Here is a 22262-nt window from a genome sequence, read left to right on the forward strand (position 1 = left end):
GAACATTTTGAACAAAAAGTTTCTTGACACAGGGCTGTTACCATGCACTGGCTGTACCAAAAATATTCATCTCCTCTGAAGAATATCCATGGCCTCTGAACGAAACTTCCGCACTTGACTCTCTTCTACACCCTCTCCAGAGCTTCAAGGCTTTGCCATTAAGGTAAACTAACAGTTGTATTTGCTAAACTCACATTCTGATGATCAGAAACACACACTCAATGGCTGTCTGTCTGGCTTGGCTCAATCTTGAGTTTTTACCTTCACAGTAGCAGTGGGTTCCTGTATTCTTATCTTTAAGATAGGCCCTACTGCCAAATTCCAACAACAATCTTGACCTGAGGCAGTCAGTAGCAAACAAGCCCAGTGACTACTGGGATTCAGTTTCAAGTTGTATGTGCTGCTCTTCCGAAAGTGACCATGTGACCCAGTTCTTGAAACCTTTTCTTTCATTAGTTACCATCCCCTGTCCATTTCCAGGCGTCAAGGTTGTATAATTTAGGGTTTGTTTGGATGCTTGTTTTTTGCCGTTTAGGGACCTGTCCATTCCTTTTCTGATAATGGAGACCTGTTTTTGGCTTGTCAGCCTCTCTCTGGGGACCTCATAGGAAATTAGGTAAAAAAGTAAACTTTCAAAGTTCTCACTCCTAAGGAACTCAGTTAGGGACTGCATATATATACATATATATACATACATATATATGTATATATACATATGTGTGTGTATATATATGCACTATATATATATATATATATTTTACTCATCTGTAAGAACCTGTTGCTACTTGAAGATCTTTTGCAAAATTATCAAATTCATATAATTATCAAGACCACAGTAGGTAGTCTAAATGTGTGAAACCAGCCATTTGGGGAATACGGTCACCTGAGGGCCTGTCCAAACAGTCAAAGCTATTCCTTTAGATTTCACTCTGCCTGTGTTTGAATGTGATCCTTCTGTTCCCATACATCCTACTTTTCCTTAGGAGATGAAAATTTGCTTTTTAGGCAAAGTCTCCAATTTCGAAGAATTGGTAACTAATCCAGAAACAATAAAAAACAATATCGAGAAGAGAAAATATAAAATGAAACAAAGAATTAAAAGTGATAACTGTAACAGCTTTCTGGAACTGGCCTAAGACCTTTAGCTTATACCAAAAGCTGACGTAACTCCAGTAATATTCATCTGGTATAGCACAGTGAGTTACAAAGCTTGGATAACTTCTTGTTAACAGCACCCTGGTATCTGGAACTAAAGTTGAGCCTCAGCCTTCTTAGGCTCTGACTCTCTAGAAAAAAATAATTATCAAAATTCCAATGTAAAATGGCAATCTAGTTTGGTTCATCACTTCCAAACAGATAACTGAAAGCTGTGAACACTTATAGATATATACATTAAAGTATGTAGTATTACTAACATGAGCATTGATGCTACTGCTACTACTAATAATAATTGGTAGTAATATTATGTATTAGGAGTTTTTCAGACTTGAAAATGTCACGGCCATAAACTCCAGATTCATGTGTCTGGGCTTTTTCTGATTTCAGCTAATCTGATTAAGTTCCATATAAAGATAGTATAATCATCAGCAGAAATGGTGATTTTAAAGCATACCTAGGGAAAAATGAAACATCCGGGACTCCCAAAGAGATTTGATAAGTTTAAGCAAATCACTTTTGCCAATATCTGGGGCCACTTTTATTTTTAACACTCTTTTACTGTTACTGACAACTTTCCTGGTATTCTCTCACCTGACAGCAGCTGTCATTATAAAAATTGCCAAGCCAATTCAGAGAGCACCTGCACAATGCCGGGGACTTAAACTTTTAACAACCTTCAGGAAAGCCTAGACTCATTACCACCTCTTGTCAGCTTGTACATGAGCTCATCTTTTAGTTGCAAAAGTTGGCAGATTAGAATATTATATATGACAGATCTGAAATAGCATCGATGACATCCTTCCCTGTAGTGTCTGTGAAAAGAAGCATTATGAAAAATCACATTTAGAAATTTGATAAGCACTCTACAAATTGAAGGAGGTTAGGTTCATGGCTATTTATAATCTATTTCATTTGTCATTAAAAATTCTAGCACGGTGTGAGTTTTAAATATTATAAGGATATCAGAAATGCTATGGAATGTTACTCCTTGGCACATATTGATTTTTTGCTCTTAAGACTTTTTAAAATTTATTTCCCTAGGTATATTGAAAGAACACTAACCTTTTCTTTTGAGTATAGTCTTTTCTACTTGACAAACTATCTCTTCTTTCTCTGCGTTGTGTTTCTGAAGTTGGATTATGCTCCCTTATATAGACCTCTCTGTCACAACTCCTGAAAATGTTTTGCCAACAAACTATTGTTTTTAAGTAATAATTATTTCCTTTCCCAAAAATTCAGTGAATTTGTTATACATGAAACAGAAATAGAACTTTCAATTTCCAGAGATTAACATCATATAACCAAAGCTAGCATATGGGATTTAACTAATTCTAGGCAAAAGCAAGGAAATATAACAGTCTGCTTTTCTTGGGTGCTCCTATAGTACATTACTACCATTTTTGTTTCTGAAATTATAAACTATACTTTGCAGACTCCTCTTATTATCTGTGTTGCTAAGCTCTAAAAATACAGATTATCAACCACCAGATAAGACTTCTATTTAAAGGTTTTTCATTTCTTTCTTTTTCTTTATTACATTATTGTTCATACTTTGAATATTTCCTATTTTTTAACTCACTGATTCTAAGTCATGACAGCATAAAGGGGAATCCTCCTGAAATCATTGTTTTGATGAAAGGCAAAGGTGTTTTATATTTACACCATAACTGGCGTACGTACACTTGCCTTGTCCGATTTAGAAGGGACTTTGCATCAGGTTTTCTATTCTATGCACACAGATGATTTTGGCTAGTGGGTGGGCGTGAGTAGGCAGTTGTGGCAAGTGGAGTTCAAAATCCTAAACTCATATTTTATAAGTGGTAAGTCATAAATAACTTAGGATTCTATGCAGCTCTCCTTTACTGGTTTAATGAGGTAAAGGAGAACAGTCATCATATTAAATTATGTCAGTTTTTCTGGGAACAGGTGACAGAACAAATCATTTCAAACTCCCTCATTCTACATTCTAAGAATCCACTGAGGACTATAACTGCTGACCTTTGTGGCAGTGAGCTGTAGCTTGCGAAAAAAAATAATGAGTGAAGATTATATTTTACTGAACATTCTTACCCTAGACAAAATGATTCTTACCAACACTCACCCCTATAAAATATTTCTCTGAGAACATGCATATTATCCATTAAAAAGAGCTTCCCAATATAGACATTCTTACTTTTCATAAACACTTTAGAATGTTAATTGCTTTGTTCAGAACTGAATTGAGGAAGAGTTTATATTTGACATATGCATGCATATATATGCATAACAATTATGCATCTCCATATATATGCACACATATATAAATGTATTTAAATGTTTTTGTCAACTAATGTCTATATCAGGCTACAGAAAAATTAAACTTTTGATTTGAAAGTTACATTAGTAAGAGAGCTAACATTTTATTATGTTTCTTTCAAATTTCTGGGACATTCATACTAAACCCACTACTTTTAAATTTCATGTTTCCTTAGATCTCAAATCAGCATTTGCTATTTCCTAAAGAATGGTTCAGGGACCATTAGTCACAAGAGATGCTTAATAAAGGAAATAAAGATTCCACGGCCACATGTGTTGGGAAACACTGTTATTCCTTCTAAAAGAAATGCGTGATTCTATTTTTATAGTAAAGGTTCTAAAACATGTGTTTAACTTTGTTTAATCTAGTATTCCCCACACGTTTGATTTATAAAATGTAAGATTCTTTGTCTAGGTAATTCTTAGCAGCTTTTGTTGAAACAATAGTTAGCAAAAGTTTTGAACTTTTCATGGGAATGTATTATGTATTTATGTGTGTTTGCTTCAAATGCCTTTGATTTCTAACTTTCTCTTGGTTATGGCATGTGACACTTCCATTTATCTTGGGCATGGCATTCTTGAAACAGATTTATGTTTACTAGTAATTAATTATAATGAATAAGCCTTCTTTTTAAACAACATGCTATAATTGTTCCTTGTCTTTTAAGTATACTAACATGACAGCATAGAATGTTAATGATAAAATTTTTGTCACTTCAGTTAGCTGTATCTGAATAGACACTATGAAGATTCTTGTATCCAAATGTTTGCCATTTAAAAGAGTTTTCCTAATATGACTCATAGACTACCGGAATGGAAAGTGAGATCTGGAGATCATTTGGTCTCAATACAATTTTTTCCCTCTTGTATATAAAGGAAACAAAACAAAACAAAACAGAGAAAAACAACAAATCCAAAATTAGAACCTTTAAGGGAAGATAGAATCTACCAATAAGAGGGCATTATAGCGAAATGGTTAAGCTCACAGACTCCGGAGCCAATATATCTAAGATCTGTTCCTGATTTTACTAGTTGTGAGCCATTTGATTTGGGGCAAATTCTTGACCCTTTGCAGTTTTAATTCCCTCCTGTGTAAATGAGTTTAGGGTGGTTGGGGCCAAGTGAGTTAAGTTATGTAAAACTTGATTACGTGGTGCATAGTAAAAGTTGTTTCATTTTTCTTTTTTTAAATACTGTTATTAAGATTGAAGTCTGTTTTTTAGCAAAATGTCTTCAGAGAACATTTTATTTAATGTCCCTATAGAGATTACTTGTATTTAATAAATTAGCATTCAATAAGTATTATAAGAAAACACAGCGAGGTTGTGATCAAGGCTCCAAAGTGCCAAAGCAGAGCTACAGATACCAAAGACACAGAGGCATTCAGAAGCTGGAGATGTCACTCTGTGGTAGGATCCAAAGACACAAGGGGTAACAGGGCCGCTGGAGTCCTTGAGCCTGCAGCATTTACAGTCTGGGGAAGGTGGTGGTCACAAGTGATAAGAAAGCAATGTATGCAGGAAACATGATGAGCAGTAAGAATGTAGTAGTCAGGACGGCTAGTGAGAGATTGCTCTGGCTCTGTTTGCCTAAGTAGACAAGGAGGACTACATTAGCAGAAGGCTCTGTAGAGGAGGTAAATTTGTCCTGGAGGTGAAGAGTGAAGGCCAGTTAGCAGCTTGGAAAATGTCGGTGATTGAAAGCAAGTAGCTAAGTTCACTGATTTTTATAGCTATATTATTCTTAAAAGCAAGTCTGGTTTATAAATTCTGTACCAAATAGATCTAGGTTTGTCATGCTTTCTAAACTTTCATTCCTTTATCTCCAGATAGAAAATGTTCAACTTAAATTGACTGAATCACAATTACTCTTAATTTTAACAGTCTTTCTGATGACAAGGGAAGGGTTAGAATCACTCAAACAGCTTGACTACATTGTACTTAAAATGAGTAGAGGCTAACATATTTATGATTTCTGAGCCAATAACATTGTCTAATGTGAAATCTTAGAATGCTTCCCAATGTCTGGATCTTCTCCCTTTGACCACAATGAGACAGGACAGAACTCCTAGCCCTACTGCGGTGATCTGAGGCTCTGTTCCAGTAAGTGGTGGAAGGTATGACATGTGTCACGCCCAGGTCAGAGCACTGGATCATTTGCAGGATTCTTCAGAGGCCCCTTCCCACTGAGGCAGTGAATAGGAGGCTATAAAGGTGAAGCCTCAGTCGCCCAAGGTCTTGCAGAACATGCAGTGATCAAAGCAGTCCTCAGTGCAGAAGCCGCATGAGGAAGAAATAAAAGTTTGTTGTTTAAACTACTGAGGTTTTGAGAGTTTTGCTATACTGCATCGTAACCTAGTCTAGCCTACCTGATACTCATATTTATCAACATAAAATCGCGTGTGCGTGTATGTGTGTGTGCGTGTGTTCTTTGCCTCTTAAGCAGGAAAAAGAAAGCTAAAATGAAAATACAATTCAAAACAGTTTTTCCTCTGGTTAATATAATACATGCAAAGAGACAAAAATGGAACCTTCTCTATGCCTTTGCAAGGAATCCAGTTTTCAGTACATCAAAGAAAAAATATTAATCTCAGGTCAGTCTGTCACTCTGTATCATAATGATAAATTAGGTAAATGAGTGAGGAGAGTCGGGTATGGCATAAGATATCTTCACTATACAGATAGAATGACTGAAGGTCAGCTAAAAGGGCTTAATTTCTCAAGGTTGCAAAATCATGAAAATATGCCTCCCAACTCACTTACATTTTCAATATGTCAATTATAATACAAAACTTTACAGAATAGTATTTTAGGTGTATAATAGATTGACCTCAATTATTTCAAATAATAAGTTTTTATGTTAGTTATATTAACTTATTAGAATAGAAAGCTGTAAGATGTATTTTTTCTTTGTCTAATAATCTCTAAAATCAGCAATCTGAAATAATAGTAAGAGATGCTGCTCCTCATTTCAAATAATACAGATACATGGGAAAAATAATGGCAATTTTACTATCATATTTTACTTTTTTGTATGTGTAGATTATAAGGCTATTTTTCTAATAAAGTAAGTTCACTAATATATCTCACTGTGTTAACCTTCCTATTTCCTGCATGTCCTCAATATTCATAAAAATAATTTTCTGGCCGGGCGCGGTGTCTCATGCCTGTAATCCCAGCACTTTGGGAGGCTGAGGCGGGCGGATCATGAGGTCAGGAGATCAAGACCACGGTGAAACTCCACTTAAAAATTACAAAACAGTAGCCGGGTGCAGTGGCAGATCCCTGTAGTCCCAGCTACTCAGGAGGCTGAGGCAGGAGAACGGCGTGAACTCGGGAGGTGGAGCTTGCAGTGAGCTGAGATCGCAGACTCCATCTCAAAATAATAATAATAATAATAATAATAATGATAATTTTCCAAGAGCACACTTATTTTGGGATGGCTTAATTTATTCATAATACATTTAATTAATTAGTTTATGATTTATATTACTTAATCTATCCCCAATACAAAGATTAAGATTTGGAAAGAGGCAAGAATGCCTACTATTTGTATGACTGCTCAACAATGTATGAGTCTATAAATTTAAGATGTTGTAATTTAAAATAGATGAGTCTATTGAAATCAATGGAGAATAAAACACCTACTTTCCTAACAGATTTAGTAACTGAAACTCAGAGCCAACAGAAGAAGACCAAGAAAGTTATAGGATTAAAAAAAATTGATAAGCACTTAAAACTGGAAGAAAAAAAAACCAAAAACCTGGTGCTAGAGCTATTTCTTAGACCATCCTGAGTATTCAACAAATTATTTTTAAAATGGTTTATTTCCCCTGCTTGTATTGTTCTTGATACTAAGCACAATTATTTCCTTTTAAATTTAATAGATCTTAGATTCAATTTAAAGTTTTTTATTTTATTTAATTTATTATTTGAGAAAAGATCTCGCTGTGTCATCCAAACTGGATTACAGTGGCACGTTCTCAGCTCATTTTGCAACCTCCACCTCCTGGGTTCAAAGGATTCTCCTGCCTCAGCCTACTAAGTAGCTGGGATTACAGGTGCCTGCGACCACACCCGGCTAATTTTTGTATTTTTAGTAAAAGTGGGGTTTTGCCATATTGGCCAGGAGGGTCTTGAACTTCTGATCTTAAGTGATCTGCTGCCCTCCACCTCACAGTGCTGGGATTACATGGGATTACAGGCATGAGCCATGGTGGTCTGCCTAAAGTTATTAAACAGTAGTTTTTTCTTTCGTTTACTTCTGGGTCCTATTTTGATGCCCTGTGATGCTCAATGTTCTCATAGTACCCTTTAATTTCTGAGTCATTTCAAATAACTAGGAGGATATTGAATGTACTCAACATGAATAAATTATAAATGTTTAAGAATAGATAGATATACCTATTACCCTGATCGGATCACTAAACCATATATTGTAACATCACTCTGCATGCCATGAATTTGTACAATTATTGTGCCAAATTAAGAAAGTAAATTCAAAACGGAAAAAAGCATATAAATTTCTCTTCACTTCCACCATCTTGTTAAATGACAATAGCCAAACAAATACACCATTATTTCTAATATACTAATAAATGTTAAACACCTTCATCTTCCAAGGTAATATATTTGGGTTTTAATTGGATCATTGGAGGGCAATAATGAGAAGGATTAGTTTCTTCTTGTCGTGAAAGATTAATGGCTTACTTACACATACGGACCTTTCTCTGCATAGATTCAATTTTCAAGATCCATTTTAAATACTACCTCTTCTATGAAGCCTTTTCCTTCTATACAGTGACCACACACCCTTGTTTGAACCTTTGGACTCATCATAATTAATAGCACCCCATATCTTCCCAGAACAGAATTTTCATGTTCTATTTGGATGATTAATTATGTGGTCATACTCCTACCCTAGATATTGAAAATTTAGAATCATAGCTGATCTTATTTTTTGCATTACCACCCTACATTTTTAATGCTTATATTTTAGAATTTGTTTAGTTTGTAATTTGACTGCCATGGTTTCATGATTTTATATATCTACATAATATATCTTTATCATGTTAGCTTAAAGACAAATATTTTCCATTATATATATTTACAGCTTTACTTGCATACAGATACAGTGCAGTAAAGGTATTTGATAAATTTTGAATAAACTCGTGGCTTTAGTTTCAAAGATAGTTCTTTGTAGTAGGTTATAAGTTTTCCTACTTGTTAAAGTTTATTAAATATATGTGTAATGGTCTTGTTTATTCAAGCTATAAATGCTTAGCTTTTAAAATTCTTTATAAATTATCCCTCCAGAAATAACCTGTTGGATATTTCTATGAAACAGTGCCAAATAAAAATCTATAAATATTCATAATGTTTATAATTTATTAAGCATTTTTAAATTATGAGTCAATCTAAACATATTTTAGTGGCATGTCATTATAACAAACACAATGGGAGAAAATTTTAATTCCCCTCACCAATAAACCTCTTTAATTATATAGATATGTTTATTTTAAATAATTCAAAAAAATGGATTCTTATGTAGTAAATACATGAAACCAAAGGGATACTATTGAATTCACTGTTCTAAATCCTCTGTTTTAAAATTAATGATATATCAAGGGATCTTATGCATCAGAGACTATCAAACATTTTAGTAACTTCAGCATCTTAAAAAAACACCATGAATATTTCAATATTTTTATCTTATAACTGTGTTATAATTGACATTCTTACAAAATAAATTTCCTTTTTTTATTTTCTTTTAATGTAAATGTTTCTAGTGCTGTGATGTGAGTACCTTTAGCTGTAAATTAAAGAAAACCCAAATATGGTATTGGGTTACTGTCTGTGGTCAACTTGGTGTCATCACAGCCCCCATCTTCCCTCTTTTCTGTAGATACAGCAGAGCAGGATCCTGTTCATGTTACCCAGCATCCTGTTCCCCATAGGTTAGTGATCAGAGTCTGCTAATAAGAGACATTTTGCAAGATTTATAAGGCTTAAGAGAAAGACATCTTTTTTCCTTTGGAGGCAATTGTAGCCAGATGAGACAGGAGATTCACAGTAACTTACTAGCAAGCTCTTAAGAACATCATGATTTTCTGCTGATGTCTGCATACTTGTGAACCCTAAGAACCTCCCACTTCAGCTTTACAAGTTGAGATGTTCAGGGGTGGCTTTCTGGATCTCCATTCTTTCACATGTCGAAATGTGTTCATAATTCCCATATTAAACGCTTCATACCTGAAATACATAGAGTGGTTTCTGTCATCAAATCCTAACTGGTACACCAATTAAAAATGGCCTAAATCAAATGGACTTTTGCTTTCTCACGTAAGAGTTGTGAAAGTAAGTGTGTTCTAGAAGTATTTATTTCATTGGATTGATGACATCATCAAAGACCCAGTTTTCTTTATTTCCTTCTCTGCCATACTCAAGATATAGTCACATTTTCTTAGACTGGTTCCTCTCTTCAGCACAACTCCAAGACCTGGGCAAAAAGGCCCTTATGGCACAAGCATCCCTCAGCCACAGGGAAGCATTCTGTCATATTTCTCAATAACCATCAAAGCAAAAGATGACTATAACTGAATGCTGGAAGATGTGTAGGTGATGCCATTGTCTATTTCAGAACTATTAAACTGCAAGTAACAGATGAAAGAGAAGTAAATTAACCTGTTAGAAAGCATAAGGTTTCTGACATAGTCACTTCCCAAAAGGGATGAGTTTCCATTTCTTGCCTCTCTATGTGATCTGGATATACGCAGGTCAGTGTGTACTAAAAGTGTGCAGCAGTTGTACATGGTGACTGAAAAATATATTTTTTTTCCTGAGATGGAGTTTCATTCTTGTTGCCCAGGCTGGAGTGCAATGGCATGATCTTGGTTCACTGCACCTTCTGCCTCCTGGGTTCAAGCGATTCACTTGTCTCAGACTCCTGAGTAACTGAGATTACAAGTGTGTGCCACCATGCCCGGGTAATTTTTGTATTTTCGGTAGAGACAGGGTTTCACCATGTTGGCCAGGCTGGTCTCGAACTGCTGATCTCAGGCGATCTGCTCGCCTCAGCCTCCCAAAGTGGTGGGATTACAGGTGTGAGCCACCACGCCCGGCCGAAAAATATTTTATAATATTAAAAAAAATGAGTAAGGCATATCAATTTTTATACAGAAAACTAGATGGATTCTTAATACAAGAATTGTGAATTACTTTATGTTATAAAATGTATTTAATATTTAATTTTTTTCAAAAATAAAATTTAAATGTTAGCTATATTTAAATAATTTAAATACAGCCATGCATTTCTTAACAAAGGACTATTGTCTGAGAAATGCTTTGTTCGGTGATTTTGTTGTACAAACATCATATGGTATTCTTAAACAATCATAGTTGGCATGGCCTGCTACACACCTAGGCTATATGATCTAACCTATTGTTCCTATGCTGCAAACCTGTACAGCCTGTTACTGTATTAAATACTGTAGGCAAGTGTAATAAAATTGTAAGTACTTGTGTATCCAAGCGTTGAAAAGGTAGTATGTTGCATCACAAAGATACAATGGCTGTGTCACTAGGCAATAGACATTTTTCAGTTCTATTATAATCTTATGGGACCACTATTAGATATGTGATTTTTCCTTGACAGAAACATCATTATGCAGCATATAACTTATTGTCAAAGACAAGAAAAAAAAATGCACATGCCAGAAATTTGACTGAAAATCAGAAGACTTCTCTTCTCCATGCACAGCTTATAGTTTGTGCTACTGTGCTAATAGTGACGATGTTCTGTTGAAAAATTCTAATATTGTACACGATACTTTCTGAATCTACCCACATGTGAGATATCTTATGAAGCACACATTAAATTTCAGCTTAAGATCACATCTGGGCAAACAATGCTAATTCCATGTAAATTCAGTAAAAACAATTTGATTTAATATAGATAAGATACAAAACGTACTAGAAGCAAATTGTTTTTGGGAGAAAATTAAATTAATTTGGAAATTGTGCAATCTACAGTTACTTGGAATGGTTTACAAAAACACAGGTTTAATTTGGTTACTTTAAAAAGGTTAAAATTATTTTTACATTTTTTAGAAAAATTATTTTTCTGAATTTCAAAAGAAGAATGATTCAGTAAGCTATCACACTATTTTCAATTGTTTTCTTTATTTCTTTAGATAGTATGCCATACTAATTTTTTTTTTAATTAAGAAGTACCCTGATGTTGTTTCATGAGAAAGTAAAAATTAGCAGTAATATAATTGCTCATTATGGTAAAATTCAAAAATAACAAACTAAACTGAGACGAGAAAGTTTGCCTAAGTTAACATTCTGGTCAATAAAATGCATATATAGCAAAAATCTTGATTCAAACAATGTAGCTCTTTATTTTGCTGAAATTGAAGAAGAATTCATAAGTATATGGAATAAAAAATTTAGGTTTTAAACAGAATGCCTTTATTTTATTTTTCTTACAAGCACGGCAACCCATGAACACACAGAATCAGCATTATAAATGTAATTCAATTGTCATTTTTTTTTTTTTGCCAATTTTTAGTTATATGAAATTGTAGCTTTACATACATATATTTGGAAAATTTGTCTATCGTGGGTAGGAGGTATACTATGTCTTATTTACTAGTTGGATGTCTTCATTTTGACCTTTTCAATGTTTAAATGTACAGTATGCAGACCTTGATTTGTACTACTATCCCTGTCCTGTAAAGGTTAGCGGTGGAACTATCCCTCATCCTCCCCAAATTATGATTTATAGTTCCAGGTGGCAGAGACGCAGAAAAACTTAGCTTTACCTATGTAACAAACCAGCACGCCTTACACATGTAGTCCAGTACCGAAAATTAAAAAACAAAAAATCTTGTCTCAAAATTTTCTCAACAAATCTTCCACATGATAATTCATTTATTCATATTTTCTACTTTTTCCTAAGTCAACTAAGACAAATTGCACGTTATTTAGAAAATGTTTCACTTTTTACATATTCTTTAATTTAGCATATATAGTGTTTCTTATAATGGTAATCTTCTTAATATTTATAAGTAGAGTTTTAATTTAAAATTTTAATTGGTATTAGTGACTTTTATCCTAGGGAAACTTGTCAAATACTGCTTTTGTTGTTTTTAATTAATTTCAAATTATAATTTTGTATTGCCTTCTACCATATATATACATTTAAATGAAGTTTGAGAGACAAATATTAAGAATTTTTATTTTTTATTGAGACAGATTTTATGTAGTCATCAAATTAGATCTTTAATGACATTTTATACATTTCCATATACTGTGTTCTTGTTATTTTTGATTTATCAGCCTTATTTAAGGTTTTGTTTCTTTTCTGAGTGAGAAATTATTTAGGAGTGTTTTTTGAAAGAACTCTTCGGGTTTATTTTAATCATGAATTTAAACTGGTATTACTCATTTCTATTTTAGTTTATGGGAGTTTAAAGAATATGCCCTATATGTACATTTGAAAGTTTACCGAGACATTGCTATCTCTTACATAATCATGTTTTTAAAAACTTACAGTGCTAGAAATGCTGTAGTTTCTATTTTCCGGATAGAAAGTTTGCTATAATTCTATTAAACTTTACTAGATTGGTGCGAAATTAACTGCAATTAATTATTTTAGGTTACTTTAATCAACTTAATATTGATTAAACTCAGTAATATAATAAAGAGAACTTCCTTTAAAATGCTAAAAGAGAAAGCGTTTTAGGAACATTACTTGTTCCAGACTACATTAGGAATGCATCTGCTACACACTGCCATAGTATCCTTAATTCCTCCACATAACACTTATTAGGCTAAGTACAGTTTATGTATATATTATTTTTTCCATAACCTGAATGAGCCCACAGTTTCTGTTTATTTAGTATGCATTTACAAATTTTGTTTTGTATGTGCATATAGGGTATATATTTGTAGCAATTAGTACACTATCACATGATAGTCAACCATATTTTTAATGAAAGAATGCATGGCTGGCTGGCTGGCTGAATAGTTGAATGTGCTAATATTCCTATTCTAAAAGAAAATGCTCTGTTGACTGGGCACAGTGGCTCATGTCTGTAATCCCAGCGCTTTGGGATGCCAAGGCAGGTGGATCACCTGAGGTTAGGAGTTCGAGACCAGCCTGGCCAACATGATGAAACCTTGTCTCTACTAAAAATACAGAAAAAAAAAAAAAAGAAAAAAATTAACTGGGTGCAGTGGCAGGCACCTGTTATCCCAGCTATTAGGGAGGCTGAGGCAAGATACTCGCTTGAACCCAGGAGGTTAAGGTTGCAGTGAGCGGAGATTGCACCATTGTACTCCAGTCTGGGTGACAAGAGTGAAACTCCATCTCAAAAAAAAAAAAAAAAAAAAAAAAAAAGATGAAAATGCTCTGTTTGGAACAACCTGGGATGCAAAATTATTAGTTACGGGCCCCATTTCCAACCAATATACAAATGAATTGATAAGAAAAGATTAATAATGATAATCAAGGTTCTAAGAATATAATCTTATTGAATTATTGATACAAAATAGACACAAAAGGAAAAAAAATAAATGAGCTGTAGATGGCAAGAGTGGGTCAACGGTTCAAGGGGTCATTGGAAGATGAGAGTAAGTTTTAGGCATAAATAGCACTTAAAACACAGGGAAGAAGTGAATTAAAGTTAGAATTTTCTATATTGTGTCTCATTTAACTATTGCTCTAAAAAATACTTTTGATGCCTCCCTTGATTCAGAAAAATTAGTCAAGTATAAAACATATATACATACATTAAAAGCTAGTGAGTAATATATATATGTAGTTTATGTATATATGGTTTATAAGTATTAAATTATATATAACTATACAGTCAGACATGTGTATATATCTGTGTGTGCGTGTGTATATACGTGCGTGTGTGTGTATATATATATAAAATCTGTGTGTATGTGTGTGTTTATACACATATATATGTGTATATATGTGTTTGTACACATATATACATACATAAACATGCATATGTATATGTGTACACATGCACATATATGTGTATATATGTGTGTACACATACACCTTTATACATACATATATACATATACACATATATACGCACAGATTTTATATATATACATACACATATATGCACACACACAGATATATACACACACACACATCTGACTATATGTATAGTTATATATATAACTTCATATATACATAAAGTTAGTTCAGGCTTCTATAATAAATTAACATAGACTAGTGACTTACACAACAGACATTTAGCTCTCACAGTTCTGGAGGCTGGAAGTGTAAGATCAGGGTGCCAGCATTGTTGAGTTCTGATGATAGCTGTCTTCTGGGTGGCAGAGTTCCAGCTCCTCAAATCCTGGTATGATCAAAAGAGAGCTAGAGCCTCTCTGGAGTTTCTTTTCTAAGAGCACTAATCCCACTCATAAGGGCTCTATCCTTATGACTTAATTCATTCTCAAAGGCCCCACCTTCTAATAACATCACATTGGGGTTAGGATCTCAATATAGGAATTTTAGAGGGACACAAACATTTAGTCCATAACAAGGACTTTAAGAACATCTAAATGAAAAAGGCACAAAAGCAATTTAATGAAGAACTGCTGAGGATGCAGTCAATTCACTTTCTTTAAACCATCCTTTTGTTATATGGTCTGTTATAGACAGTGTTTTGACTTGAGCATTTGAGGGCAAATATTGGTAAGTTATTTATTGAAATTGTTTAGATTATTTAAATATATCTAGACAGCTTGGTAGATCTTACTTTTTATTCATTACTAAAAGCACTGTATTTCGTTTGATCAAAAGTAGTTTCATTTGAAATTTGTTTGCTATAGAGATATTTTAATTGTTGGAAATATTATAAAAATTAATTTGGATTTAAATCCACCATCTTACACTTATTAACTGTTTAAAATTGGCTTCCATATTCATAAAATGGAGAAGTTACTACCATCAACCACACAAGATGGGATGCAAGACTGAGATAGAGAAGCTGGCAGTGGTGATTTTAAAAAGTGGACAACTTTAAGACATATTTTGGAAATAAAAATGATAGGACTCACTGGTGGATTAGAATTAGAGGCAGAAGGCAAGGATTTCCCCATGCTTCCGACTTGAGCACCTGGTGTAATAGAAGGGTCAAGAGCATTGCAAATGGGAAGGCAGAACACACCAGTATTGCCAAGACATTCTATTGAAAAGATGGCTGAATGTGCAGAGATAATTAAGCACACACATAAGATGTTATTGTCTCCATCCCACTGGATGGGGGCCATCCTTCAAGTGTGGCAGAAGAAGTTGCAGTGTGCATGGATCATATTTGGATGTTGATGAAGCATCAAAAGGAAGATGCCAATAAAGGAACGAATATTTGGGTCTGGTGTCTACAAATACTGAAATATAGATTTAGAAGGTATTAGTAGGAGGAAGAACCAAATTATTTTTTAAACAGTGATCAAATATCTACTGGAAAAAACAGGGATAAGTTTCATTAATGAAACTAGGAGTAGAGAATGTGAAGGAAAAATTAACCAAGTTAAATGAAATGAGTGGAGAAAAAGGAAAGTAGCCAGAGCAACCTTTGGAGCAAGGAAGAATTTGTTTTGCATGATTTTGCCCATAGAGGGGAAATATTGCAAGTCATTAGCAAATAAAGGTGCAGTAGAAAACAAGAGATGAGTGTAGTCTCTAAGAAGGTAAGAAGGAATGAGCCTTAGGCCACAGGTAGAGACATTGGTCTTTGATAGGATAGGGCATCTTGCTTCCTTTGTCACAGAAAGTGAGAACAGTGATGGTAGAGCAGGTTAAAAGTTACAGGGAGTAAAGAGTCAATATATTCAAAGTCATCACACTAATTTTTAAGAACTAAAAGGTAAATATAAAATTGGTATGTTGTATAATTTAAATCTAATGAAGGCTACTTTAAAAGATGACAAAGGCCGGGCGCGGTGGCTCAAGCCTGTAATCCCAGCACTTTGGGAGGCCGAGACGGGCGGATCACTAGGTCAGGAGATCGAGACCATCCTGGCTAACACGGTGAAACCCCGTCTCTACTAAAAAAAAAATACAAAAAACTAGCCGGGCGAGGTGGCGGGCGCCTGTAGTCCCAGCTACTCAGGAGGCTGAGACAGGAGAATGGCCCGAACCCGGGAGGTGGAGCTTGCAGTGAGCTGAGATCCGGCCACTGCACTCCAGCCTGGGCGACAGAGCGAGACTCCGTCTCAAAAAAAAAAAAAAAAAAATGACAAAATACAGAACAATATCTACAGTAAAATAGTATTTGTAACAGCTGTGTTCTAAAATAACATTCTGTATTTATATATTTTCATAGGACGTATCCATTATTATTTTGTCAGAAAAAAAAAATGATTTACTTTTTTGCCTCTTGATTTTTCTCTAAAAACTTTTAATCGGCATGTTCGTATAAAGAATATATTCTTTATTTTTGTTTATACCAAGTTCACTGATTAGGCTCAAATCATCACAACTTTTAGGATGAGAAATTTTGAAATATAACATAAAAAATAAGTAACTGTTTAAAAGAAATAGCCAGCAAAGATATCTTAATATGACTGTTATGTAGGCAGGATCAGGCTCCTCCACCTTGATTCTGTGGAATTGATTTGCTGAAGAAGTGTTCTCAGGAGAAGAACCTGTGACACAGTGAGGGCACAGAATAAGGCAGGGAAAAAGGCCAAGCAAAGATGTGATTTGGCTGAAATCGAGGTTCAACACATGCTCACAAGGAACTTTGTAGCATCAATGGCACCACAGTAGTCTCGCCTCAAGGCAAAAGGATGGGGCTCTTGTCCAATCATGCAGACATTGGCCACAGACTTCCTTTCCTCCCATTTCTGAATACGGTGGCCCTGTTGTAGAAAAAGCGCCGCTCCGGGCATTGTAGCAGCCATAGATGGGTGCATCTGCAGTAAATGGGATTTGTGTGAGGCAGCCAGGATAACGGAAAAATTCGTGTCCTAGGGCACCAAAAGAATTAATATCTAGCCCTAGTTCTTCTTTTAATCAGGACAGTAATTTTTTTTCTTATCTTCACCAAAATGCAAATTATTTTTCAAGAAGTTTCTGTGTGACAACTCCAAAACATACTAGCTGCTTCTTGGGGTTTGGTCTGAAGGTTCATTGTAATATGAACCAACCAAGAGCTTCCCTCAACTCTTAGCTGGACCCCAAGTATTAATTGTTCAGTATAAATCTCTCCATAAATGAGTTGAAGGAATCATATGATTGAAACCCAAATATCACAGAAGCATCACACGGGGAAGAAGTTACTTCATGGCAATACGTTTTCATCCTAAATAATTATTTCCTTTTAAAGTTATATGACATTTCAATTGTATTTAACTTTGTTGTTGCTTCTGTAATCTCATTGTTTTATTTTTATTTTGAGAAATACAGTACTTTCTATATGGATATTGGCAAGTTCACTAATTCTGTTTTTCATTTGGCAAGCACTTAGTAAGTGCTTATTCTATATAAGGTAATGAATGAAACAAACAAACAAAAAGACACAAATCCCTCTACCCACAAGCATAAAATGCAGCAAGATGACTGAGACATGCACATTATGCATTTCAACCTAATATCTCCCCTGGTAAGAATCACTGGACAGATGCTGGTTACATTTGTTAATGAGAGAGCAAGCCACTCCTGATGATCTCTGAGAGCTTCATGTAGGTCACATCTTACAGCACTAGATGTAATAAAGAGCATCAAAGAGCAGAAAGATTGGATGTGGACATCTCAGGGGCACAGACGTGAATGTGCAAAGGAAGTGAGGTGCAAAGTCCCAATTTAAGTTCCTGAGAACTAGTTCGACAGAAATTCATGGGAATGAAAGTGGATATGATATTAAAGATGAAAAACAATGTATATATTAGCTCAATTCTGCCACTTTGTAGCTTTGTTATATTAAATATATTACATGATTATCTGTGTCAGGTCTTCATTTACAAACTAATCTATTAATTATTACATGCTAAACACTGTGCCAAAGGGTTCACAAACATAGTCTCACATAATCCTCATGTTAAACACATAAGGCAAGTTATCATTTTACAGACGAGCCCACTGAAGTTAAAGAGTTTTAGTAACTTTCCTAAAGTCACACCTTTGCTAAATGACTGAACAGTAATTCAGACTAGGCCTGTTTGACCTTAGTTTTCATGACCCTAAATATGGCATAATACTACAAACCATTTGTCCTGCTCAATTCTCAGGGGATAGTGTAGGTTTAAAAGATGCGTGTGGCTTATGGGCAACTAACTACTCTTGAATAAGCAGCAATCTTTCCTGTAATTTAAAGTTTGATTCTTGTTTATACTTTAGCTTGACTTATCCATCTTAACCATGAATGCAGACCCTCATAATTATTCCAAATATGCACACAGCCCTTGCTTGGTGTGTGACCTTGGTCACTTAACTTCCTTAGTTTTCTGCTGTGTAGGTAAAATGAAATATAAATTATACTCTTGCAGTTGTGTGAGAAGGGAGTGATATATAAGTAACTGCTCTTGTAGCCATTTACTTCTAGATCAAATAGAGTGATGAATACATGCATCTGGTGGATGGAGACCAAAATATGACCTTTATTACTGATAGAGCTGTTTTGAAAATCACCTTTGATCTATAGCCAAGTGGGATTGCTAACATTTCATCCCATGAACAACACTGGACAACTACAGATTTTCTCTACCAGGAGCAGTGCCCTTATCACAAGACAGACAGCAGACCGGAACATGTGGAATTGAGTACAGGGTGGCTTCTAAGGATGCTGCAGCTGAGCTGAGCATGCTTAGTTTCTTCTCCAAAGATTACTAAACAGATAATACATATCTCCTCCCACTGTGGAAAATGAGTGAATGGCAGGGTGAGTGATGGTGATGGGTAAAGGCCAGAAGTTTTAATTTTTTCCCATGATTTTCATTCCTGGCTGTACAATGTGTAGATACGATACTATACAATACGTAGAACCTTCAACAAAGAGTTTCTTTAATTAGTTTGGTCTGTGGCTCAGGCACTAGCAATTCTTCCACTTGAAAATAAAGAACATGGAGTGGGGAATAAATGTTTCTGCAAATCAACGCTATCTTATTTTGAAAATACATTGTAAGAAGTAAAAATAGAGTATCTTTCTGGTTTTTAGTTTTAATAGCATAGGAGCAAATATTTGAATGTTCTTTCTGATTAAAATAACTTTCCACTTTTATATAAAGAGCTATACATTTAACATTTATGTAGAAATCAGTTTTTCTGAATTGTGCTTGTTTTATTTATGGCTGGGAGGGATCAGAGGCGAATAGAGTGATGTGGGATGATGACCCAGAACCAATCTGAGGACAAACTTTTAAGTGGAACTCCTTTGGGAAAGGCTTTATGTAGAATCCTTATTATTTGGACATTATAGTTGGCATTGCCAGTGACATTTGCAGAGCAGGGCAGGAACAATCATTCCACTTCTTTTGAACTTTTTAGAATCAAGTGCTCAATGATATTCTCATTTCAATACCACTTTTTATAGGGAATCAGTACTCAGTTTTCAATTAGCTGTTTCTGTGGGAATTTTGTGGGAGGTAAGGAATGGGCATGAGCCTAGTTGCTGCCACTTCCTTCCCTGTGAGACTTATAAATACCCAAGAAAAATATTGAAACTTTTGGGCATTAATATTTAATGTAAATTTAGTACTTCTTTAGACTGTAGTTGTAGAAGTGATTTTACCTTCTTATTTTGGTATATAATTCATGTTAATATGTTTTCATATATTTCATTAAAATATTGTTGAAATATTTTATACTTTAGTTATACTTTATTTTTCTGAACTTCACTAGATATGTTCTGATTATTTTTTCTATATATATTTTATTATTGTTATTTTATCTTTTTTGAAATTTTACTTTAAGTTCCAGGATACATGTGCAGAACGTGCAGGTTTGTTACAGAGGGTATATGTGTGCTATGGTGGTCTGCTGCACCTATTGATCCATCATCTAGGTTCCCTTTTCTCGCCCCCAACTTCCAACAGGTCCCAGTGTGTATTGTTCCCCTTCCTGTGTCCATGTGTTCTCATTGTTCAGCTCCCACTTATGAGTGTTGAAAACCAAACATACGGTGTTTGGTTTTCTGTTTCTGTGTTAGTTTGCTGAGGATGATGGCTTCCAGCTTTATCCATGTCCCTGCAAAGGACAAAATCTCATTCCTTTTTTTGGCTTCACAGTATTCCATGGTGTATATATACCACATTTTCTTTATCCAGTCTATCATTGATGGTCATCTGGGTTGAGTCCATGTCTTTGCTGTCGTGAATAGTGCTGCAATAACCATATGTGTGCATGTATCTTCATAGTAAAATGATTTATATTTATTTGGGTATATACCCAGTAATGGGATCGCTGTGTCAAATGATATTTCTTGTTCTAGTTCCTTGAGGAATTGCCACACTGTCTTCCAAAACTGTTGAACTAATTAACGTTGCCACCAACAGTATAAAAGTGTTCCTATTTCTCCACAGCCTCACCAGCATCTGTTGTTTCCTGACTTTTTAATAATTGCCATTTCCATTGGCATGAGATGGTATTTCATTTTGGTTTTGGTTTGCATTTCTCTAGTGATCAGTGAGATTGAGCTTTTTTTCATTCTATGTGTACTTTGAAATAATTTTGTTAAATTGCCTTTCCTCCCCTCCTAAACAACTACTGCTTTTTATTGCATCATCATAAATTTATTAGTTAACATAGGGAGAATTAACAGCTTCCTACTTAATAATACTAACAAGTTACCAGTCTGTTCTTATTTTATTTTATTTCCTTGTGTTTAAATTACCACTTCGTTTTGAAAACTGTATGGCTGGGTAACTTATCTTTTTGTTGTTGTTTATTTTTATAATAATTTTACTTTTATGCCTAAAATCTTGTATTCCTTTTTTGTTGTATTGGCAGGATGACACTTATTTCCTGAATGGTACTAGCGTCTTTCCTTTGAATCAATTCTAAGCCATTTGTTGCTTTTTGCTACACCAACCATTCAGTCAAATGCAAATCCTTAGACCTGGGATGGGAATGCTCTTTGTAGCTTCTGGTACCTGGACTACTTCTCTAAGTCTTTAGTGATACTGAGATTTGCTCAACTCCCCTTCATTCTCCTTTCCCTCATGTACTTCACCATCAGACATGAAACTGGTATTCCAAAATAGAATTGTCCATGGATCTTTTGGACACCATTTTTGTTATATCCATGTAGTATTTTCCTTCAAGCAGCAAGTCATAGACCCTGACCTCATACCAGTCTTACCTGCAGTATTGTTTACAGACACTCCTCAATTTGTCTAGTTTATGTCATCCTTTGCTAGAATCAGTTTCTACTTATTATTATATTTCTTTGGTAAAGTCGTTTGTAATTATCTATGGACTCAAATCATCGTTTCAATTTCTAATGTCTATTTATTTTTCTAAATCTTTTAAAGAAAAAAGATTAGAAAGCTTTATTAGAGTGAAATATACCTATAAGGGTAGAATTTATAAAATATATGTAAGTATACTAAAAGATTATATAATTCAATGTTTATTTTTCATGCCTTATCCTGACAGTATGCATACAATGTCTGAAGGGATTGGAACACAATGTTCCGTAACCTTCTAGATTCACGATTTCTTCTTTCAAATGTTTTTGTGGTATCTGTTTCACATAGCTCTTATGACAAATAGATATCATGAATTCACAGTATAGTGGCATAGATGAGACAATCAGAATTTCTTTTCAAATA

General features: G+C 34.5%; 1 protein-coding gene across 4 annotated transcripts in view; it reads left to right on the plus strand.

Moving 5' to 3' along the window:
• LRRTM4 (leucine rich repeat transmembrane neuronal 4) overlaps nt 1-22262 on the plus strand; it is a 785356-nt gene that overhangs the window by 336445 nt on the left and 426649 nt on the right. Inside the window, exon 3 of one of the 4 annotated variants that reach the window (XM_074011448.1) lies at nt 33-163. The exons of the other annotated variants lie outside the window; for them this stretch is intronic. Within the exon in view, the coding sequence (XP_073867549.1) occupies nt 33-163 (131 nt within the window). The remainder of the gene's footprint in view (nt 1-32; nt 164-22262) is intronic. 4 annotated transcript variants of the gene reach the window in all.

Source organism: Macaca fascicularis, chromosome 13, assembly GCF_037993035.2.
Source record: "Macaca fascicularis isolate 582-1 chromosome 13, T2T-MFA8v1.1".
NCBI lineage: Eukaryota > Metazoa > Chordata > Mammalia > Primates > Cercopithecidae > Macaca > Macaca fascicularis.